The sequence below is a fragment of the Drosophila kikkawai genome, chromosome X (assembly GCF_030179895.1).
Source record: "Drosophila kikkawai strain 14028-0561.14 chromosome X, DkikHiC1v2, whole genome shotgun sequence".
Lineage (NCBI taxonomy): Eukaryota > Metazoa > Arthropoda > Insecta > Diptera > Drosophilidae > Drosophila > Drosophila kikkawai.
In genome coordinates, this window is record NC_091733.1 from 27710957 (window position 1) to 27727001 (window position 16045).

At 38.6% G+C, this 16045-nt stretch overlaps 2 protein-coding genes across 14 annotated transcripts in view; one reads left to right on the top strand and one right to left on the bottom strand.

The window, feature by feature from the left end:
• The window catches only part of spdi (split discs), a 132526-nt gene that overhangs the window by 42845 nt on the left and 73636 nt on the right, over positions 1-16045 (bottom strand). The window lies entirely within an intron of this gene.
• The window catches only part of Appl (amyloid-beta-like protein), a 62518-nt gene that overhangs the window by 28543 nt on the left and 17930 nt on the right, over positions 1-16045 (top strand). For all 12 annotated transcript variants that reach the window (XM_017168704.3, XM_017168706.3, XM_017168711.3 and 9 more), the window contains one exon: positions 11886-12056. In XM_017168704.3, coding sequence (XP_017024193.1) covers positions 11886-12056 — 171 coding nt within the window. The remainder of the gene's footprint in view (positions 1-11885; positions 12057-16045) is intronic.

Sequence of the window (16045 nt, forward strand, 5' to 3'; positions counted from 1 at the left end):
CAGCAATTTGTGGCCGGGATTAAAATGTTGTTAGCCCAGCATTTTCATTATGGCCGCTGCAGTGTTGTGTGTAGCGCAAATGCTTGGTATACATTTCGTATATATTTTCCATTTCCCATTTTCCAGCAGCAGCAACAACAAAAAAGCACCAGCTGATCCCCTGCCGCTTGTAAGCGCATTAATGTTGCGTAATTTTTGTTGATTGCTTTGCTGATTCAGCGTTAATTTTTCAGTTAACTTCGTTTTGGGTTTTCCCATTTCCATTTGCTCTACATGGGTTTTACTATATGTACATATAGTTCGTCGAATTGAGGCTACAACTAGTGGATAATTTAGTTGATTGGCCCCTCTCCCTAGCACCCCCAAAATGCGGTTCAATGGCAGAGTTATCCCAATCCGAGTGGATTTTCCCCCAATTCATTTTAATTTCCACCAATTAGGCATCGCATTTTCCATGCAAAACACAAATTTTCCATGATTTGTAATGATTTTCGTTTGAAAGTGAGGGATTTTAAAGGGAAATATCAGTATTTTGGCTATATTCTCCATTAGGCTTTACTTTTAATATTATAAATCATTCAATTTTCCTGTTTTTCTTCTCTAATAAGATTCCTAGTCTCCTTTTTAATATTATAAATCTATAATTTCTTTTGTTTTCCCCTCTCTCAATATTATTTCTGGCGAATAGGCATCGTTTAAGTACATTCGTGGCCCTAACAAATGAGTTTTCAATTGTCATCTTGGGCCATTAAACGCACTCTCCTCTGCCCAATTTCCCCCCCCTGCACACTTTTTCCAGCTCGCACTCAATTAGCTGAATAAAAAATTGAAATCGAATGAACTCAGATGAAGTGAAATGGAATGAAATGAAATGAAATGAGCTGGAGGAGGAGAGAAGGTTAAGGAGACTGAGCAGACTGAGGTGACCTGCTGCAAATCGAGGAATAATGAACCGCACAAGAGACCCTTTCGACACTCGACACTGGACACTAAAGACTCCCTCCCTGGCTCCTGGTAGGGGTGGTGGTGGGTGTCCTTGGGTGACCCAAATTATCAGCGGGGCAAAGCAAAGGCAGGCGTCAGAGGGAATCAAACATTATGCAAAAGAAACGCAGCAGAATCACAAGCATTCCATCGCATCGCATTTGCCAGAGAGACGACGACTCGGCCAAACTTGAGTAATTTCATTTCGGCAGCAAAAGTTGTATAATTGAAGAGCTCCTGCAGGAGATAGATACGGTATGGATGCCAAGGATGCTGCGCACAAATCAATTAGGTGCCAAAGGGGGTGAAAACTGGGGGTAGAAACTGTGGGAAATATCCCCAGAGTTGCCGATAAAAGTGCAAAAATTGAAATTGAAAATGCCATTGCAAGGATGATGAACTACTGCTGCTGCTGCTGCTGGCCAGATGGAAAGTACTAACATCTATGCACTGAGAGGAAATTTACGGTATATTCTAGCTAAAATCACTTGCTGTTTTGATTTATTTATACATCAAACTAATGTAAACAGCAGAAATGCCTAAAAATAGCGATATATCCTTACTCAACCGATATTTCAACTTTCTTTATGTACATCGATATTTTATCGGTAATAAATCGATACTCCTTTCCATTTAACGGACATGAAAGGTTTTTCATACCCCTGCAGGGTATTAGAATTTCAGTAAAAAGCTTGTAATTCAGTCAAGAAATCATTTGCGACCCTATAAATCATATATATTCTTGATCAGCATTAAAACACGAATCGATCTAGACAGGTTTTGGGAGAACAAAAATTTTGATAATTTTTTTCAAAATTTTAAATGGGGTTACACATCGTTAAAATTGTCAAAAAAAAATTGAAAAAAATTTCGATTTCCTAAAATTTAAAATTTAGTAAGCAAATTTGTAAAACTGGAAAAAATTAGCACAGAAAAGCTTTCAGAATTGAAATTAAAGCTTTTTAGACTTAGTTATGGCAATTTTAAACTTTGATTTAACCCAAAAATTATAATATAAAACTATAGAAAAATATAGAAAAATATCAAATTTAAAGAAATTAAAATTTTGTCAAGTGCACTATATTGCAATGATGATTTACGAAATGATGATAGTACGGTTGGCCCCAACTGTACCGTACCGATGATGATTACGGGGGACGATGAGCATTCGCTGGCACTCCAGTTTTCAGTTGAGTTGAGTTGAGTTTCAGGTCCTGGCAAGAGGGGAGGTGGTATGATGGAGACCTGGGGCCAGAGAGCCGCCCGCAAATGTAATTAAAAGTGCTTTCAGCAGCATCAATTAGAAAGTACACACTCGCACACACACACACACACCCACACAGACAGAAAGGGAGATAGAAAGAGAGCGAGGGGGTGGTGAGGGGGGGGAGTGCTCAGAAAAGTTGTCTTGGAAAAATTGTGTTGCATACTTGCAGGCACTTTTCACAAAATTAATTTCAATTTGCATGCGTGTGAGTGAGTGAGTGAGTGAGTCCTGTCAAAGTCCTGCCACTCACCTGTGTGTGTGTGTGTGCAAGGGAGACAGATATGCAAAGAAATGTTTGTATTTTTTGTTTTGTTTTGTTTTTGTTTTTGTTGTGTCGTTATTTTCGGCTTTACTTGCTGGAAAAACTTTTTTCGGTTGAAAAAGTTTCGAGTTTCGAGCAGTTCTTCGCCTTTCAACGCTTTCGATCTGCATTTTCCAGTATATATGTCTGTGTTTGTGTGTGTGTTTTTGTATAGTTGCGTCTGTGTTAACGCACACATATGCCAGTCGTGCACTCTTAGGCACGTTTCGACTTCAATCCAGAAAAGTCCGGAAGAGAAAGTGGGCAAAAAAAAAAATAAACGAAAAAACTAGTGAAAACCTCGGAGAAATGGAGGAAACGGAGGTGACAGGGAGAGTAGGAGTAGGTGCTGTGTGTGCTGGTGTGGGTGCAAATTCCCGTCCAGCTTAGTGTGCTGAGTCATCATCAACAAAACAACAAGAACAACAAGGCTTTTTGACACTCGAAATTGAGCCACAAACAAGCGAAAAGCGAGCAAAAAAAAAAAACTGGGAAAATCATGAGAAAAAAAAAGAAAAATAAAAAGGGAGAAAAAAAGTTAAATGGCAAAAAGCGAAAATGCACAAAAGACAGGCGGCGAACGTAGAAAACTCATAAATAATAGCCCTGTCTTTGGGTGTGCGAAAGTGTGTGTGTGTGTGACTATCAAAAAACAGGAGAAAATGTAAGAAAAAAAGAAGAAAAAACAACAAAATGGTAGAAAAAAAAATGTAAGAAAAAAAAACAACAAATATGGTAGAAAAAAAAAAAGAAAAGATATAGCGAAAAACGTTTCATTCCATTTTCCAACTTTGACTTACTTCAAGCGACACGCTACTTAGGCAATCCCCCTCCTGCTACGCCCCTGACTTGTGGCTATTTTTCACAATTTGTTTTTGTTTTCCCTCTCTCTCTCTCTCTCATGTGCCTTGGCTTCATGTTTTTTTTTTTTTTTGTCCTATGTGTGTTGGATGTTTTTGTGTCGGTAGCCCCCCTTTTGACGCCACCCCTGGTCTAGTCCTTCGTGCTCATTTCCTTTGCTTTCTTGTTTGGTCCGCAAATTTAACATGCAAAGCATAATTTGAATGTCCTGAACCCAGCTCAAGCTCGCCACTTGCCCTCGGGAACAGTGTGGTTCAGAGCTGTCAGGTCAAAAGCGATCAAAAAGGTTGTTTAACCTATATCTAATACCCCTAGAAAATGTAAAGAAAAGTCTTTTAAAAATGGAAAATAATAATAAAAAAAAAAGAGACTCATAACAAATTAGTTATAGGTATAATTTTGAAATTATTTTCCATTTTTAGAAAAATTTTGGTATTTAAATTTAAGTTTAGAACCCCAAAAAAATTATAAACATTAAATTGAAGCTCTCATTAAAATTAAAATAAATTGTTTAAGGCTTCTTTCTTTTTGTTTCTCTAAATAAATACCATATAAAATATATAACGTTTATTATAAAATTTAAAATAGGAAAAATTATAACCTTTTCCCTTACAAAAGACTGAATTTATAGAAAAACACAACAAAATAATTAAATAAATAATATAAAAAAAAAATATTAAATAAAATAAATAATATTTTTAAAGTATATATTCACCAAAATAATACCTTTGAAAATTAAGAAATCTATCATTTAACTTGAAAATAATAATAAATAATAATAAAAACATAGACTTTTGACTTTTGACTTTTGAGCAATATTTTGGATATATATTTTTCAAATATATACAAAATATATTTTTTTATATATGGGCATTTCCATAATGTCGCACGCGACATTCGTACGCATTCAAATCAAAAAAAAAGTATGGTACATTTAATTTTTTTTATTTTTATAAATGTTAACTTATAGCTCTTGCCTAGGATTATAATTGGTGTAAATGTTGATTTTGAGAGTTTGCTCAATTTTAAGAAAATTAAAAAAAACTGAAGGATTCGCACGCGACAAAAACAGAAGTCACTTTCGCGGCGAGCTGTTTAAACACTGATTTCAACGAAACGGCAGGCACTATTTTAATGAAACAAATTTTAAAATATGATGCAATAATGTCACTTTCATATGCTTTAATTTACAAGTAAAAATATAGCGTAGTTTATTTTTTATTTAATTTTAATCATATTCGCACGCGACATGTCGCACGCGACATATTTTTTCATTATACTTTGCATGTAATTTTTACTATTATAAGTAAATTGGAAGAGCGTATATCTATTTTATTTCGACTTTTTGCATTCTTCTAGTGATGTTAGTAAACAACAGTCAAAGCATAATGCCTCGGTTTGGTTGTCATTAACAAAAGAAAACAGGTCCATTTTTATGATGTTTTTCATCAAAATAATGAAAAATCGTGTTTGCGCGAATATGCATTCGAATATTTCGAAATTTGTTTTAGAATATGATAAAGCCCTTCAAATTTAATCAATTGGCCTTTTCCTAATGTTACTATGTTGGAAAAAAAAATTTTTAGAGAAGTTTTAGTTTTTTGGCCGCGGTTGACCTTTCTGTGGAAATGCCCATATATAATATTTTTTTTTTAAGAACCCTGCCTGCCTCTCTCTTAGCCTGCTCGGTAATTATCCTGGTCGATCAGGCCAAAACGCATTTGTTATTCCTTCGCCTGTCGCCGCAGCACAAGAAAAAAAAAAGGACGTCAAACAGGGAAAACACAAACAAAAAAAGGAGAGAAGAGCAGAAAATGAGAAGAAAAAGAAAAAAAAAATTTTTTTCGTTTTATTTTGCATTAAAATTCTATTTGTCTCCAACTCGCATTAAGCATAACAGGCCATAGGAGCCATAGGAGGGCAGAGCGAGAGGGTGGTGGTGACGGGGGAGGTACTACGTTCTTTTTTACGTGTGTTATTATAACGCAATTTTCTTTTGTTTGTTTCGTTCTGGGGTTTTCCAGCTCTCTCGCTCTATCCCACTCACTTTTTCTCTCTCTCTTACTCGAGTGTCCCGTTTGGGCGAAATTAAAATATCATAAATTTGAGTTAATTACGGTCGAGTAAACATTAACATAATTGTGTTTCTGTCGTCTGTACGCCTGCATCCCTACCCTCCCTAGCTCCTCCCTTCATCCCCTCTCCCCTCATCCCCTCCCCCTATTTGCATCCCCCTCTTTAGGGGATGGCCATTATAAGTAGCCCCCAAAGTACTTATTGCCGGCTTGCTTTCGCTTTGCTACTGCCACGCCCCTTTGGGCTGCCCAGGGACTTAAGTTCTTTAAATCGAAAGTTGGAATTGACTGCTCGGTTTTCATATCTTTTTTTTGCGCTCTCTCTCTATCTTTGGGAAAAGCGGGAAATAAGCTCCTTTTGGTATTTTCTTTTTTTGAAAAGCATAAGAACGGCAATAATTCAGCAAAGTTTTTCCGCGCTTTGCTTCCACTTACTTTGCTTTCCATTTAATTTGTTGTGGCATAAATGAATTGGAGGAGCAAACAGGTGATTGATTTGAGTTCCCTACTCGGGGGACGGAGGCGGAGGAGGCGAGGGAATATTAAATCCCAGTCTCTTCCGGTTGCCCTCATTTCCGGTTGCAGTGTAAATGCAATTTTCTCGCTTAGAGTCCTGGGGGGAAGTCTTGCTTAGTGATTTAAGTTAAGCTTGGTACTTGGGGCTGGGGGTTTAAAAGGAGCTCACTTCTTGATCAGAAATATTAGTTTTATGCTGGATTTTCTGGGATTTTTCTGGAATTTTCCTGGGATTTAACTGGAATTTTCTTCTCATAAATAAATTTCATACATTTTATTTCAACTTGAGACCAAAATATATGTTTTTCTCTAACTTAACCCAATTTTTCAACGAAATTATAAGCCAAAAGGCCTCTACAGTCTTACTTTGTGATCAGAAATATTAGTTTTTACTTCATTTTCCTGCGATTTTCCTTTTTTGAACTTAATTTTCAAGATATTTTCATAAATTTTATTTCAACTCGAGACTAAAATATATACAGAATTTTTCAAAGAAATTCTAAGTCAAAAGACCTCTACAATCTTACTTTTTGATCAGAATCATGAGTTTTATCCTGAATTTCCTGGGTTTTTCCTCTCTGTTACTTGTTTTCTCAATTTTATACATAATTTTCACTTTAATTTGAAATCAAAGGATATGTTTTAAAATCCTTAGCCAAAGGACCTTTCCTGGCTTCTTTACAATGGCTTGTCTTGATGTTTGATTTCAGTTGAGAAATACCTATATCTTATGACCCTTTGCCATGTAAGTGACTACTCATCAAGCCTGTAATCACATTTTTCGGATGCTTTTCCCCCGATTTTTCCTGGCATTTCCCTTCTACGCTTTTTGCTCTGCTGCTCTGATCGAAACTCCAATTACTTGGCAACTTTATGAGCTGAAGCCTGGCAAGTTAATCAATGGCTTTCCACTATTTTCCCCCCGACCAGTTGCCGCCTGTTCTGTCGATTAAGCGTGTTTTTCCGCTCTCTTTGGTCGTGGAAACAAGTGAAAAACCTGGCACAACACACGGGGCCACGCCCCTTACACACACACACACACACTCATGCGTGCATTTGATTACAATTTGTCGCCCTTTTCAGCTTGTTCAGCAAACACTGCGGATGCAAAGGGGCGTGTGTCCTGTGTTCGCCAGAGGTCCTGGCGGTTGCCAAGAGTCCTGCAAGGACCTGCACATAAACAAATTTTTAATCAAGACTAGGTTTTTAGCAAATTTCAAGCTAATTTTAAGAGTTTCTTTGAATTAATTTAGATTTTTCTTAAAGGAAAATTAGCTTTATTTTTCCTTGAAAAAAAGGGATATATTATCCTTTATCCTTTAACCTTTAACCCTTTTTTTTTCTTTCCTTTCATTTTGTTCCGTGTTTAAGGGGTTAAGCGGGTTGACTGAGGGGAAAACACGGTCATGATTGCCTTTCACGAAGAGGAAGCAACGCGACAGCGGCAGACGGAAGCTGGGACGGATTTGGCCGTTGGGCGATGGGCGTGGCTGCACTCGACCATATCACCCCCAACCTCCCTACTCTCCCCTATCTACGTTGACAGCCCCCTTCCGCTGGCAAACACCTACCCAGTTAACACTCCTCTGACAGATTGCCGCCTGGCACTGCTGCAATTTCCTTTTGTCGCCTGTCAGTTTGGCGCGGCTCCTTCAGCTTCAGATTCAGCTTTGCCTCCTCCTCTTGGATAACCCACTCTTTCCATTTCGATTTGGCTGCATCATTATGGTTGCGATGGCAGGCCGCAGGGCCCAGTCTCAGTCACAGTCACAGCAATTTCCCTTTGGAAAATTAGGGATAAACACCACGCATATTGGTCAGCTAATCGAAATCCGGCATTTTCTGGCTGAGGGGATTTTTCTCATTTATGAAGGGTTCTTAGTCTCAGTTCAGTTGATGATAGTTTTTAGGTGTGTTCTAAGCTTCTTGTGTTCACTTTTCTTAACTATTTTTCGCTTCTGTTTACTCCTGTTTACTTAAGTTCACTCCTCTTTACTCCTGTTTACTCCTGTTCACTCCTCTTTACTCCTGCTCTCGCCTGACTTCACCAGTTTACTTCTGCACATTCCTTTTGACTCCTTATCAATCCTGTTTTCTTTTATTCACTTTTGATCATTATGGTTCACTCCTGTTCATTCTTGTTCAGAGCTTTTCCCTTCTGATTACTTTTATACACTCCTGTTTCCATCTCTTTACTTCTGTTCATTCCTTTTCCCTTCTTCCTTCTTCTTTCTTTTTCCTTCTTCTTCCGCCGTCTTCCTTCATCTTCCTTCTTCTTCCTTCTTCTTCCTTCTTCCTTCTTCTTCCTCCTTCTACCTTCTTTTACCTTCTCTTACCTTCTTTTACCTTCTTCTACCTTCTCTTTCCTTCTGATTCTTTCTGTTCACTCCTCTTCCCTCCCGTTCCTGTTGACTCCTTTCCACTTGTGTTCTCTCCTGTTCACTCCTGTCTCTGCTCATTATTTTGGCGACAGTGAAAGGCTGGGATATTCTGCATAATTGTCGCAGGACATGCACTCCATATGGCGCTTCCTCTTTCAGGGAATATACCCCTCTCCTTTTCCCCGTAACTCAACGTTATTACAAAATTGTGTCTTTGTATTTTTGTTTGCACATTGCGTTGCCATGGCTAGCGACATTATTATTGCCCTGCCCCCCCGGCTCCCCCCTGGAAAAGTCCTGTTTTCGCCACGCCCCTGACTGCTGGCGATGCCGCCTGCCTGACCCGTTGTTTGGCATATGCCATTGTTGGTGTTAGTGTAAACAGCAGTGTAGCAGCAGCAGCAGCAGCAACGGCGGCTGCGGCGGCAACAACAACAACAAGTGCAAACAAAATCTGCATAAACAAACTAACACACACACATACACTGAGTATACAGAACACACACACACACACACACACATGCACATGTACTGAGGGCATTGCCCAAGCCATGTAACCATGTATTGTTGTTTTTGGTTGAATTATTAGATTGCCTGGAAAAATTGCTGACCCCGCCGCCTCTATATCACTGCATGTGTTCAGCCCTTTTCCTCCGCTTTTCCTCTTATTTTTTCCTCCCATTTTCCCCTGTCACAAGCCAGCTCTGAGCGGCAAACTGACAAACTGACAAACAAAAGCTGAGCCGGAGCTACGTTGTTGGCGCCTTTTTTGCCAACTTAATTACTTTTGAAATAGTTGAAGGCAGGCACACACAAACACATTGCCTCTGACTGGACTTAAGGCTTGGGAAGAGGAAACTTCAAGGATCGATGCATATTTCAGCTGCCGGAAGTTGGTTTTAATGAAGTTTTACAAGTATTCGACGTGGCAAGGATAATAATACATCATCATATATGGAGGGAGAACCCTCTGCCGATCAATAATTGTGAATGCATTAGGGCATCATCATCATCGTCATCCTCATCATTACAGCGAGTGCATTTCCATTTAATCACTTTACCACATTTGTTATGAGAGGCTCCTTCCTCCTCCTCCTCTGAGCTCTTTGGGGAATGCACTTATGCTCGGGGAAAGAGAGACACTCGACTCTGAGACTGACTGAGCGAACGAAAATCGCTTTCAATTAATTGGGAAAGCTCTCAAGTGCAGCCTTGAAACATTCTTTGGTATAATTCCCGCCAGCTGCCTGCTGCCTGATGGCTGCCTGCTGCTGGCCTTCTCGATTAAGTCCCAAACCAATTTCCCACTTCGCAGGGATCATTTTCCGGGAAAATGCTTCAGTCCCAGCCTCAGACCCCCCTCCCAGTTCATGAATCAATGAGTGCATTCTCCGGATTCCACGAATCGCGCCTGCTGCAGCGCTGCAGCATAATGGAAATGCAGCAAACAAAGGGGGAAAATGGAAAATCCCGGGTATGGAAAAGCCTGCTGCTCTACTTTGATTGTGCTCTGGGAAAAAAAAACACGAGTAAAAGCGAAAAAAAATTGAAACAAAAACCGGGGACTTAAGCTGTTGGATTTTTAGTCAGGAGAAAATGAAAGAAAGTAAAGCGCGGATCGGCCGGTAAGGCTGGAGATTTGCCATTGTTGCTGGCCATAATTGGAGAGAAGAGAGAGTGGGAAAATCTCTGCAGCAGCAACTCGCTTTGATTGCAATCAGAGGTGGCATTGTCTCTCAATTCAGCTGCAAATCCAGTCGTCAGCTGGGAGTTTCACTACCAATACAGTCCCCTTTCACTCAACTTTCACTCCTTTTTTACTCCCTCACTCCTCAGTTGGTAGTTTTACTACCATTTCAGTCCTCTTTCTCCCTTAATTCCTCTTCTAATTCCTATGTTCACTGATTCTCCCGATTGTCTCCTGTGATTATCCTTTTGATGGTTTATCCCTAGCCTGTGACAAGTGTTTCTTTACACTGATAAAAGTCAGGGAAAGTTTTGAGAGTCCCCAAAAATATGGAAAATATGTGGAAAATATGCCTACAAATTGTGAATTTAAACTTTATTTGTATAATTAAATTTCTCTAATATTATTTTATCCTTTATATTCAGACAAACTCAATAGTTTATATAAAAAATATTAATAATATTTAAAAAATATTAAAAATATGTATATATAAATAATTGTAAATAAATATATAAGTATTTTTAAAATATTTAAAAATTATAAAAAATATTTTTAAAATATATAGAAAATATTAAAAAATTAAAAAAAAAAATTAAAATAATATAAAAAACAATATAAATAATATAAAATAAATATAAATAATTTTTAAAAATATATAAATAATTAAAAAAATATTAATAACATTAAAAAATATAACAAAAAATTAAAATAATATAAAAAACAATATAAATAATTTAAAAAAAAATAAATAAAATTCTTATGCACTAATAAAATCCATGAAATCCGGAAAATCCCTTCAGAAAGTCGCGAAAATATGCCTAAAATATAAGACTAAAACCTGTTTTTCTATTGATATAGATCATTATCACTATTATCTGCTTTTATACTAAAAGAAACTCTAGTTTCTAGATTTTAGACTCTATTAAAACTGACATAATTTCTTTGCCTGCATTTATCCTTTTCACCACAATGGCCGTCAATCAATCAACGTATCAATTGTATCAAATCGTTATGCATAATTTGGCCAGACATTCATCATCATCGCCTTGGGCAGTCAGTAGTCAGAGTCTGTTGTCGTCAGTCCAGGTCCATCGTCAGCTGGTAATGAAGCATTTAAGCAATTCGCCAACGCAATCACAGGACGCTCTCTAGCACGGGCAACGCCTTCCGCCTAATGATGGCCATTAATTGTTCTTAGCACACACACACACACACACAAGGAGCTAGAAAGAGAGAGAGAGGAAGAGCTCCTCCTCCTCCTATGGCCATCATTTTTTATCGCTTTGTCACACGCCCCCTTCAGGCGTTGGCTGGTTCGAAATGTGGGTTGTGCCTGTACAATGTGGCGTATGATTAATGTGCCCTGGCATGTCTTTGTCTGCTGTTGCGGGCTGCTGTCTTGTCTATGGCTTTGTTGATGCCTCATCTGCCACACACACACACACACACACACAGGAACAGACGTGAGAAGATACTGGTATATATACACACACATACATAAATACCAGAAGCCACAGCCCTTGCACACATCACACACATCAGACATTACGCATACGCAGTGTTGGCCCTGCACAGAATTGCAAATTCTCCAAATATCTTGCTTGATTTTAGCCACTGACAGTGACAACTTCTTAGGCTCAATAGGGGGAAGAGAAAAGGGGTAAAGGCGAGGGCTAGACTAAAACTAAACATCAAATTACTCCTCTTTACACTCTTAAAAACATTGCTATACTCCCTCCTCTCTAATTTTAAATAAATTTCCCGTAACTAATTTTCCTCATTTTCTCTTTTTTCCCCGCCTCCTTCTAAACAGGCCGCCTCACCGCGATGGGAGCCACAAATAGCCGTGCTCTGCGAGGCCGGACAAATCTATCAGCCGCAATATCTGTCCGAGGAGGGACGCTGGGTGACGGACCTCAGCAAGAAGACAACCGGGGCCACATGTTTGCGTGATAAAATGGATTTGCTTGATTACTGCAAGAAGGTGAGTGTGGAAAATGCGTAACGATTCCGATTCCAAACCAGATCCCCCCTAGATATATCTAGCTAGCTGCATGCATTTGATTGAATTGAATTCAATTTGAATTGAAATTGTAGGGGAAAAAGGCAAAAGCCAAAAAGGGAAGCCGCATGAAAAATTGCAATTTCCATTGCACTTTTGCATATGGAAAAGTTGTTCAGATTGCGCATACGCCATGTGGTCAAGAGGGGGAAACTACGAGCTGGGGTCGGGGAAGAAATGTAATTTTATGGCCAGGCTAACGCTCAACTGAGCCGAGCCTCCAGAATGCAAAAGAGAGAAAAGCGAGAAAAAGCTTCAGAAGAAAACCAATAAATCAAAAGCAGGCAAGGCAGGAGGAGCAGCCAATATGCCCGGATCCTGAGTGGTCCCTGCTATATATGGCATCAACAATTTAATTTGCGCTGCGTTGAAAGCGTTTACATTGAGACAACATTAAACGACACTTAATTAATTTTCCATTAATTTCCGCTTTTTGCATTTTCTGCGGGACCTCACCAGGACACACACAACACAACACATGTGTGTGCTGCTGTTGCTGCCTCTGCTCCCTGTCGTCGCTGTCATAAATTGGCATTCCATGCCAGAGTTCTCCCCTCTTCCTCACTTCCTTTTACTTTTTTAATTAAATTTTTCTCTTTTGCCTCAACGCGGGCTAATGTAAGCCCGGCCCCGGCTCCTGCTCCTGTCTCGCTCCCCTTCCCCAGTTTCTTGTTTTTACATCATCATCATCATCTCCGTCAAATGTTCAATAATAGTTCATAAATATTGACACATTGGTCCCGTCCCGACCTGCAGATGTTTTTTTTCCCCCCATGAAAATGACATGTGGCATCGGCAGGGAAAATGAAATCAGATCACAGCTGTTTGTGTCTGTGTGTTTGCAGCTTAAATAAATCCGATTGCTGGCATATATAGCATATAGTTCGACCTTATTTCAAATTTAAAGAGCATCAATATTCGCATACAACAAAGTCCTAGGATTGCCATTGATTTGTAATGAAATTATAGCAACACTCTCACAGGAAAATGTGGTACCTTTGATGTCTGTTTTCTGGGGAGGGAAGGACTTTGGTTTATAATGATCCTTGTTAGCCTTCTTTTATTGAATTATGACACAGATTTTGGTCTTGAATAGCAGGGCTGGGAGTATTGGGACAAGTTGATCTTTTTAGACATTTTTTTTCTGTTTAAAATTGGAAAAAATATCCAATACATAATTTTAAAGATTTTTTAAAGGTTTTTAAGCTGCGATTTTAAAGAGTTTTTTTTTTTTAATGAAATTTAGAAAGGTATGAAACAAAATTTTATATAAAATAAGGATCTGGTTTTATGCTTTTTATTAGAAAAATCTTTGAATAAATAAGCTTCAGAGTTAGGATCAAGTTTGATGCTCTTTAAATAGAAATTTTTAAAAATAAAATTGGGATCAATAGAATAGAATAGATATTTTGAAGATTTTATAAAGTATTTGCCCGGTAAATTCTAGTAAACTCTGTATATAAGAACAGAATTTGGTTCAAGTTTTATGCCATTTAGAAAGGAGAAGATCCTAAAATCTAGAGGGTTTTCTGCAGGAAATTTTCAGGAAATTCCTATATAAAAGCATAAATTTAGAATAATACTTAAAAAAAAAAAAAAAATAAAATAAAATAGTATCAAGTTGAGTTCTCCCTCTCTAAAAATTATTCTGTAATCTGATTTAGCTTCAAAACCAGAGTTCAATGTTGATTTTCCAAGCAAAACTAAGTCATTGTCAGGCGTTTTGGGGATTTGGTTTAAGGTCTCCAGAGCGTGTCAGATGAGGTCCTGGCAGGTCCTCCACATACTCCTTCCCTGCCGCCACTCATCGCCCAGCGTCATTACGATCATCTGTATGCAAATAATGAGCCCGGCAAGCTGTCAAAACTGTCGCATTTGATTCTGACATGCAAATTTCAACCAGACTCCTGACTCCTGACTGCTGTGCTGGCTGCTGCTGCTGCTGCAGGTCCTTGGCTGTCGCCTGCAGTTGCTGTGTTGCCACAACATAAATCGAAATAACACACACACTCACACACACACACACGCATGTGCGCCTGATGTATGTAAATGACAAATATTGTATTGGTTTTTCATTTGCATTTTGTTTTCTCGTTTTTCATTTTGTTTCGTTTCATTGGGTTTTTGGTTTTGGTTTCTCTTTCTCTTCATTTCTCCCTGTATTTTTTTTCTCTTCTGTATTTTTTTTCTCTGCGATATTTTATGTAATTTTCACTGGCTTTTATACCATTTTTTTTTCTTCTCGGCGGCTCTCACACATTTTATAATTATGGTAATTTATTTATTATGCTTAATTTATGTCGACGGCGGCAATGTTTTTGATGTTTCTGCCCCCGTTCGTGTCGCCGCTGGCGTATGCCGCGTATGAAATCCAATAAAATCGTAATTAAGCTGAAGAGCCCGCAGCCGAACGAATTGGTTTCTGCTCGATGGACGATGCTCGATGGCTTTAAGATGGCTCTCGGCCTACGCCGTCGAGTTCTTTGGGAACACATGTCGTATGCGTAATGTAGGCGGATGCGAAATTTCAGCATATACGTAGACGTTTACGTAGTGCAAGAGCTGGTGGTGCAGCATTTACAAGGAACTTGTTACATATTTTAAATATTAAGAAAGCCAATTTTATACAAATTTCCTGGGAATTTCCTAGGAATTTTGTAGAATTTTTTATGGTTTTTAAACACGTGGAGATTTTTATTAATTGTTAAAAGAATCAAGTAAGCCCGGAAGGATCTAAGTTGGTTTAACTATTTCAACTTTACGCAATTTTTAATTTTAAATGTGAATCACAAAGCCCTTAAAAAACCAAAAAAGTCCCAAAGAATTCCCAAACAAGTCTCATAAAAAGAACCAAGAAGTCCCAAAGAAGACCCTTGAAAATGACAAAGTCCCAAAGAATTCTCGAAGAAGTTTCAAGGAAGTCGCAAAGAAGTTCCAAATAATTTTCAAAGAAGAACTATTAAAATCCCAAAAAAGTCTTATAAAAGTAGCAAAGACGTCCCAAAGAAGTCCCAAATAAATCCCAAGGAATTCCCAAAAAAAGTCCTATAAACGTGACAAAGAAGTCCCAAGGAAGTACCATAAGAGTCCCAGAGTCCTATAAAAGTCCCAAATAATTCACAAAAAAAAGTCCCAAAAAACTCCCAGCTAACGAAGGCTTTTCCTCGCTTTCGTCCTGCGTCCAGTCAAAAAGGATATCGGGCCTGTTTTCCCTCTCCAACTGCTGACTCTGTCCCCATTAATGTCAAGCCTGCAGGACAAATTTGGCTATTTGCATGCAGTTTTTGCACTCACTTGACTCACGCACACACACATGGTCACACACTTGTTCCCCACTTGACAGAGCGCCCGTTCCATTCCGTTTGTTCCTTTTTCCGTTCCGTTTTTGCGGAACATAAATCACGCGCCGCAACACTTTTTCGCAGCAACGTTTTCCGTTTGCATTTTTTCTTTTTTGGTTTTTTTTTTTTCGTTTTATTTGGTTTCACCTTGAAAGAAATTAATTAAAAGCGCTTTATTGTCCTTTTTATATAGTGGTGTGGTGGCGAGGAGAAACTGCGCTTTTTACCCGCCCCTCTGTGTTTATATTTATTTATATCATTTTTTCCCAATTTGTTGGGGATTTCTTTTGGTTTTTTTGGTTTTTTTGTTTTGTTTTGTTTTGGTTTCGTTTCAATTTTGGTACGGTGTGGGGTTCCCCCTTTTAGCGCTTGCTCTGCAATTCAAATGGAAATTAATTAATTTGCCACCAGGGAGAGTGTGTGTGTGGGGGTGGGGGACTGGCTTTATGTTTGCCTTGTGCGCGGTGTCAGGCTTCAAAATGTTGCTCGCTCCGCATTTATTTGACTCTGAACACTGACTGACTGACCCATCTGCCTGCCACAGGGAGAACGAGATTGGAGAGCAGCAAG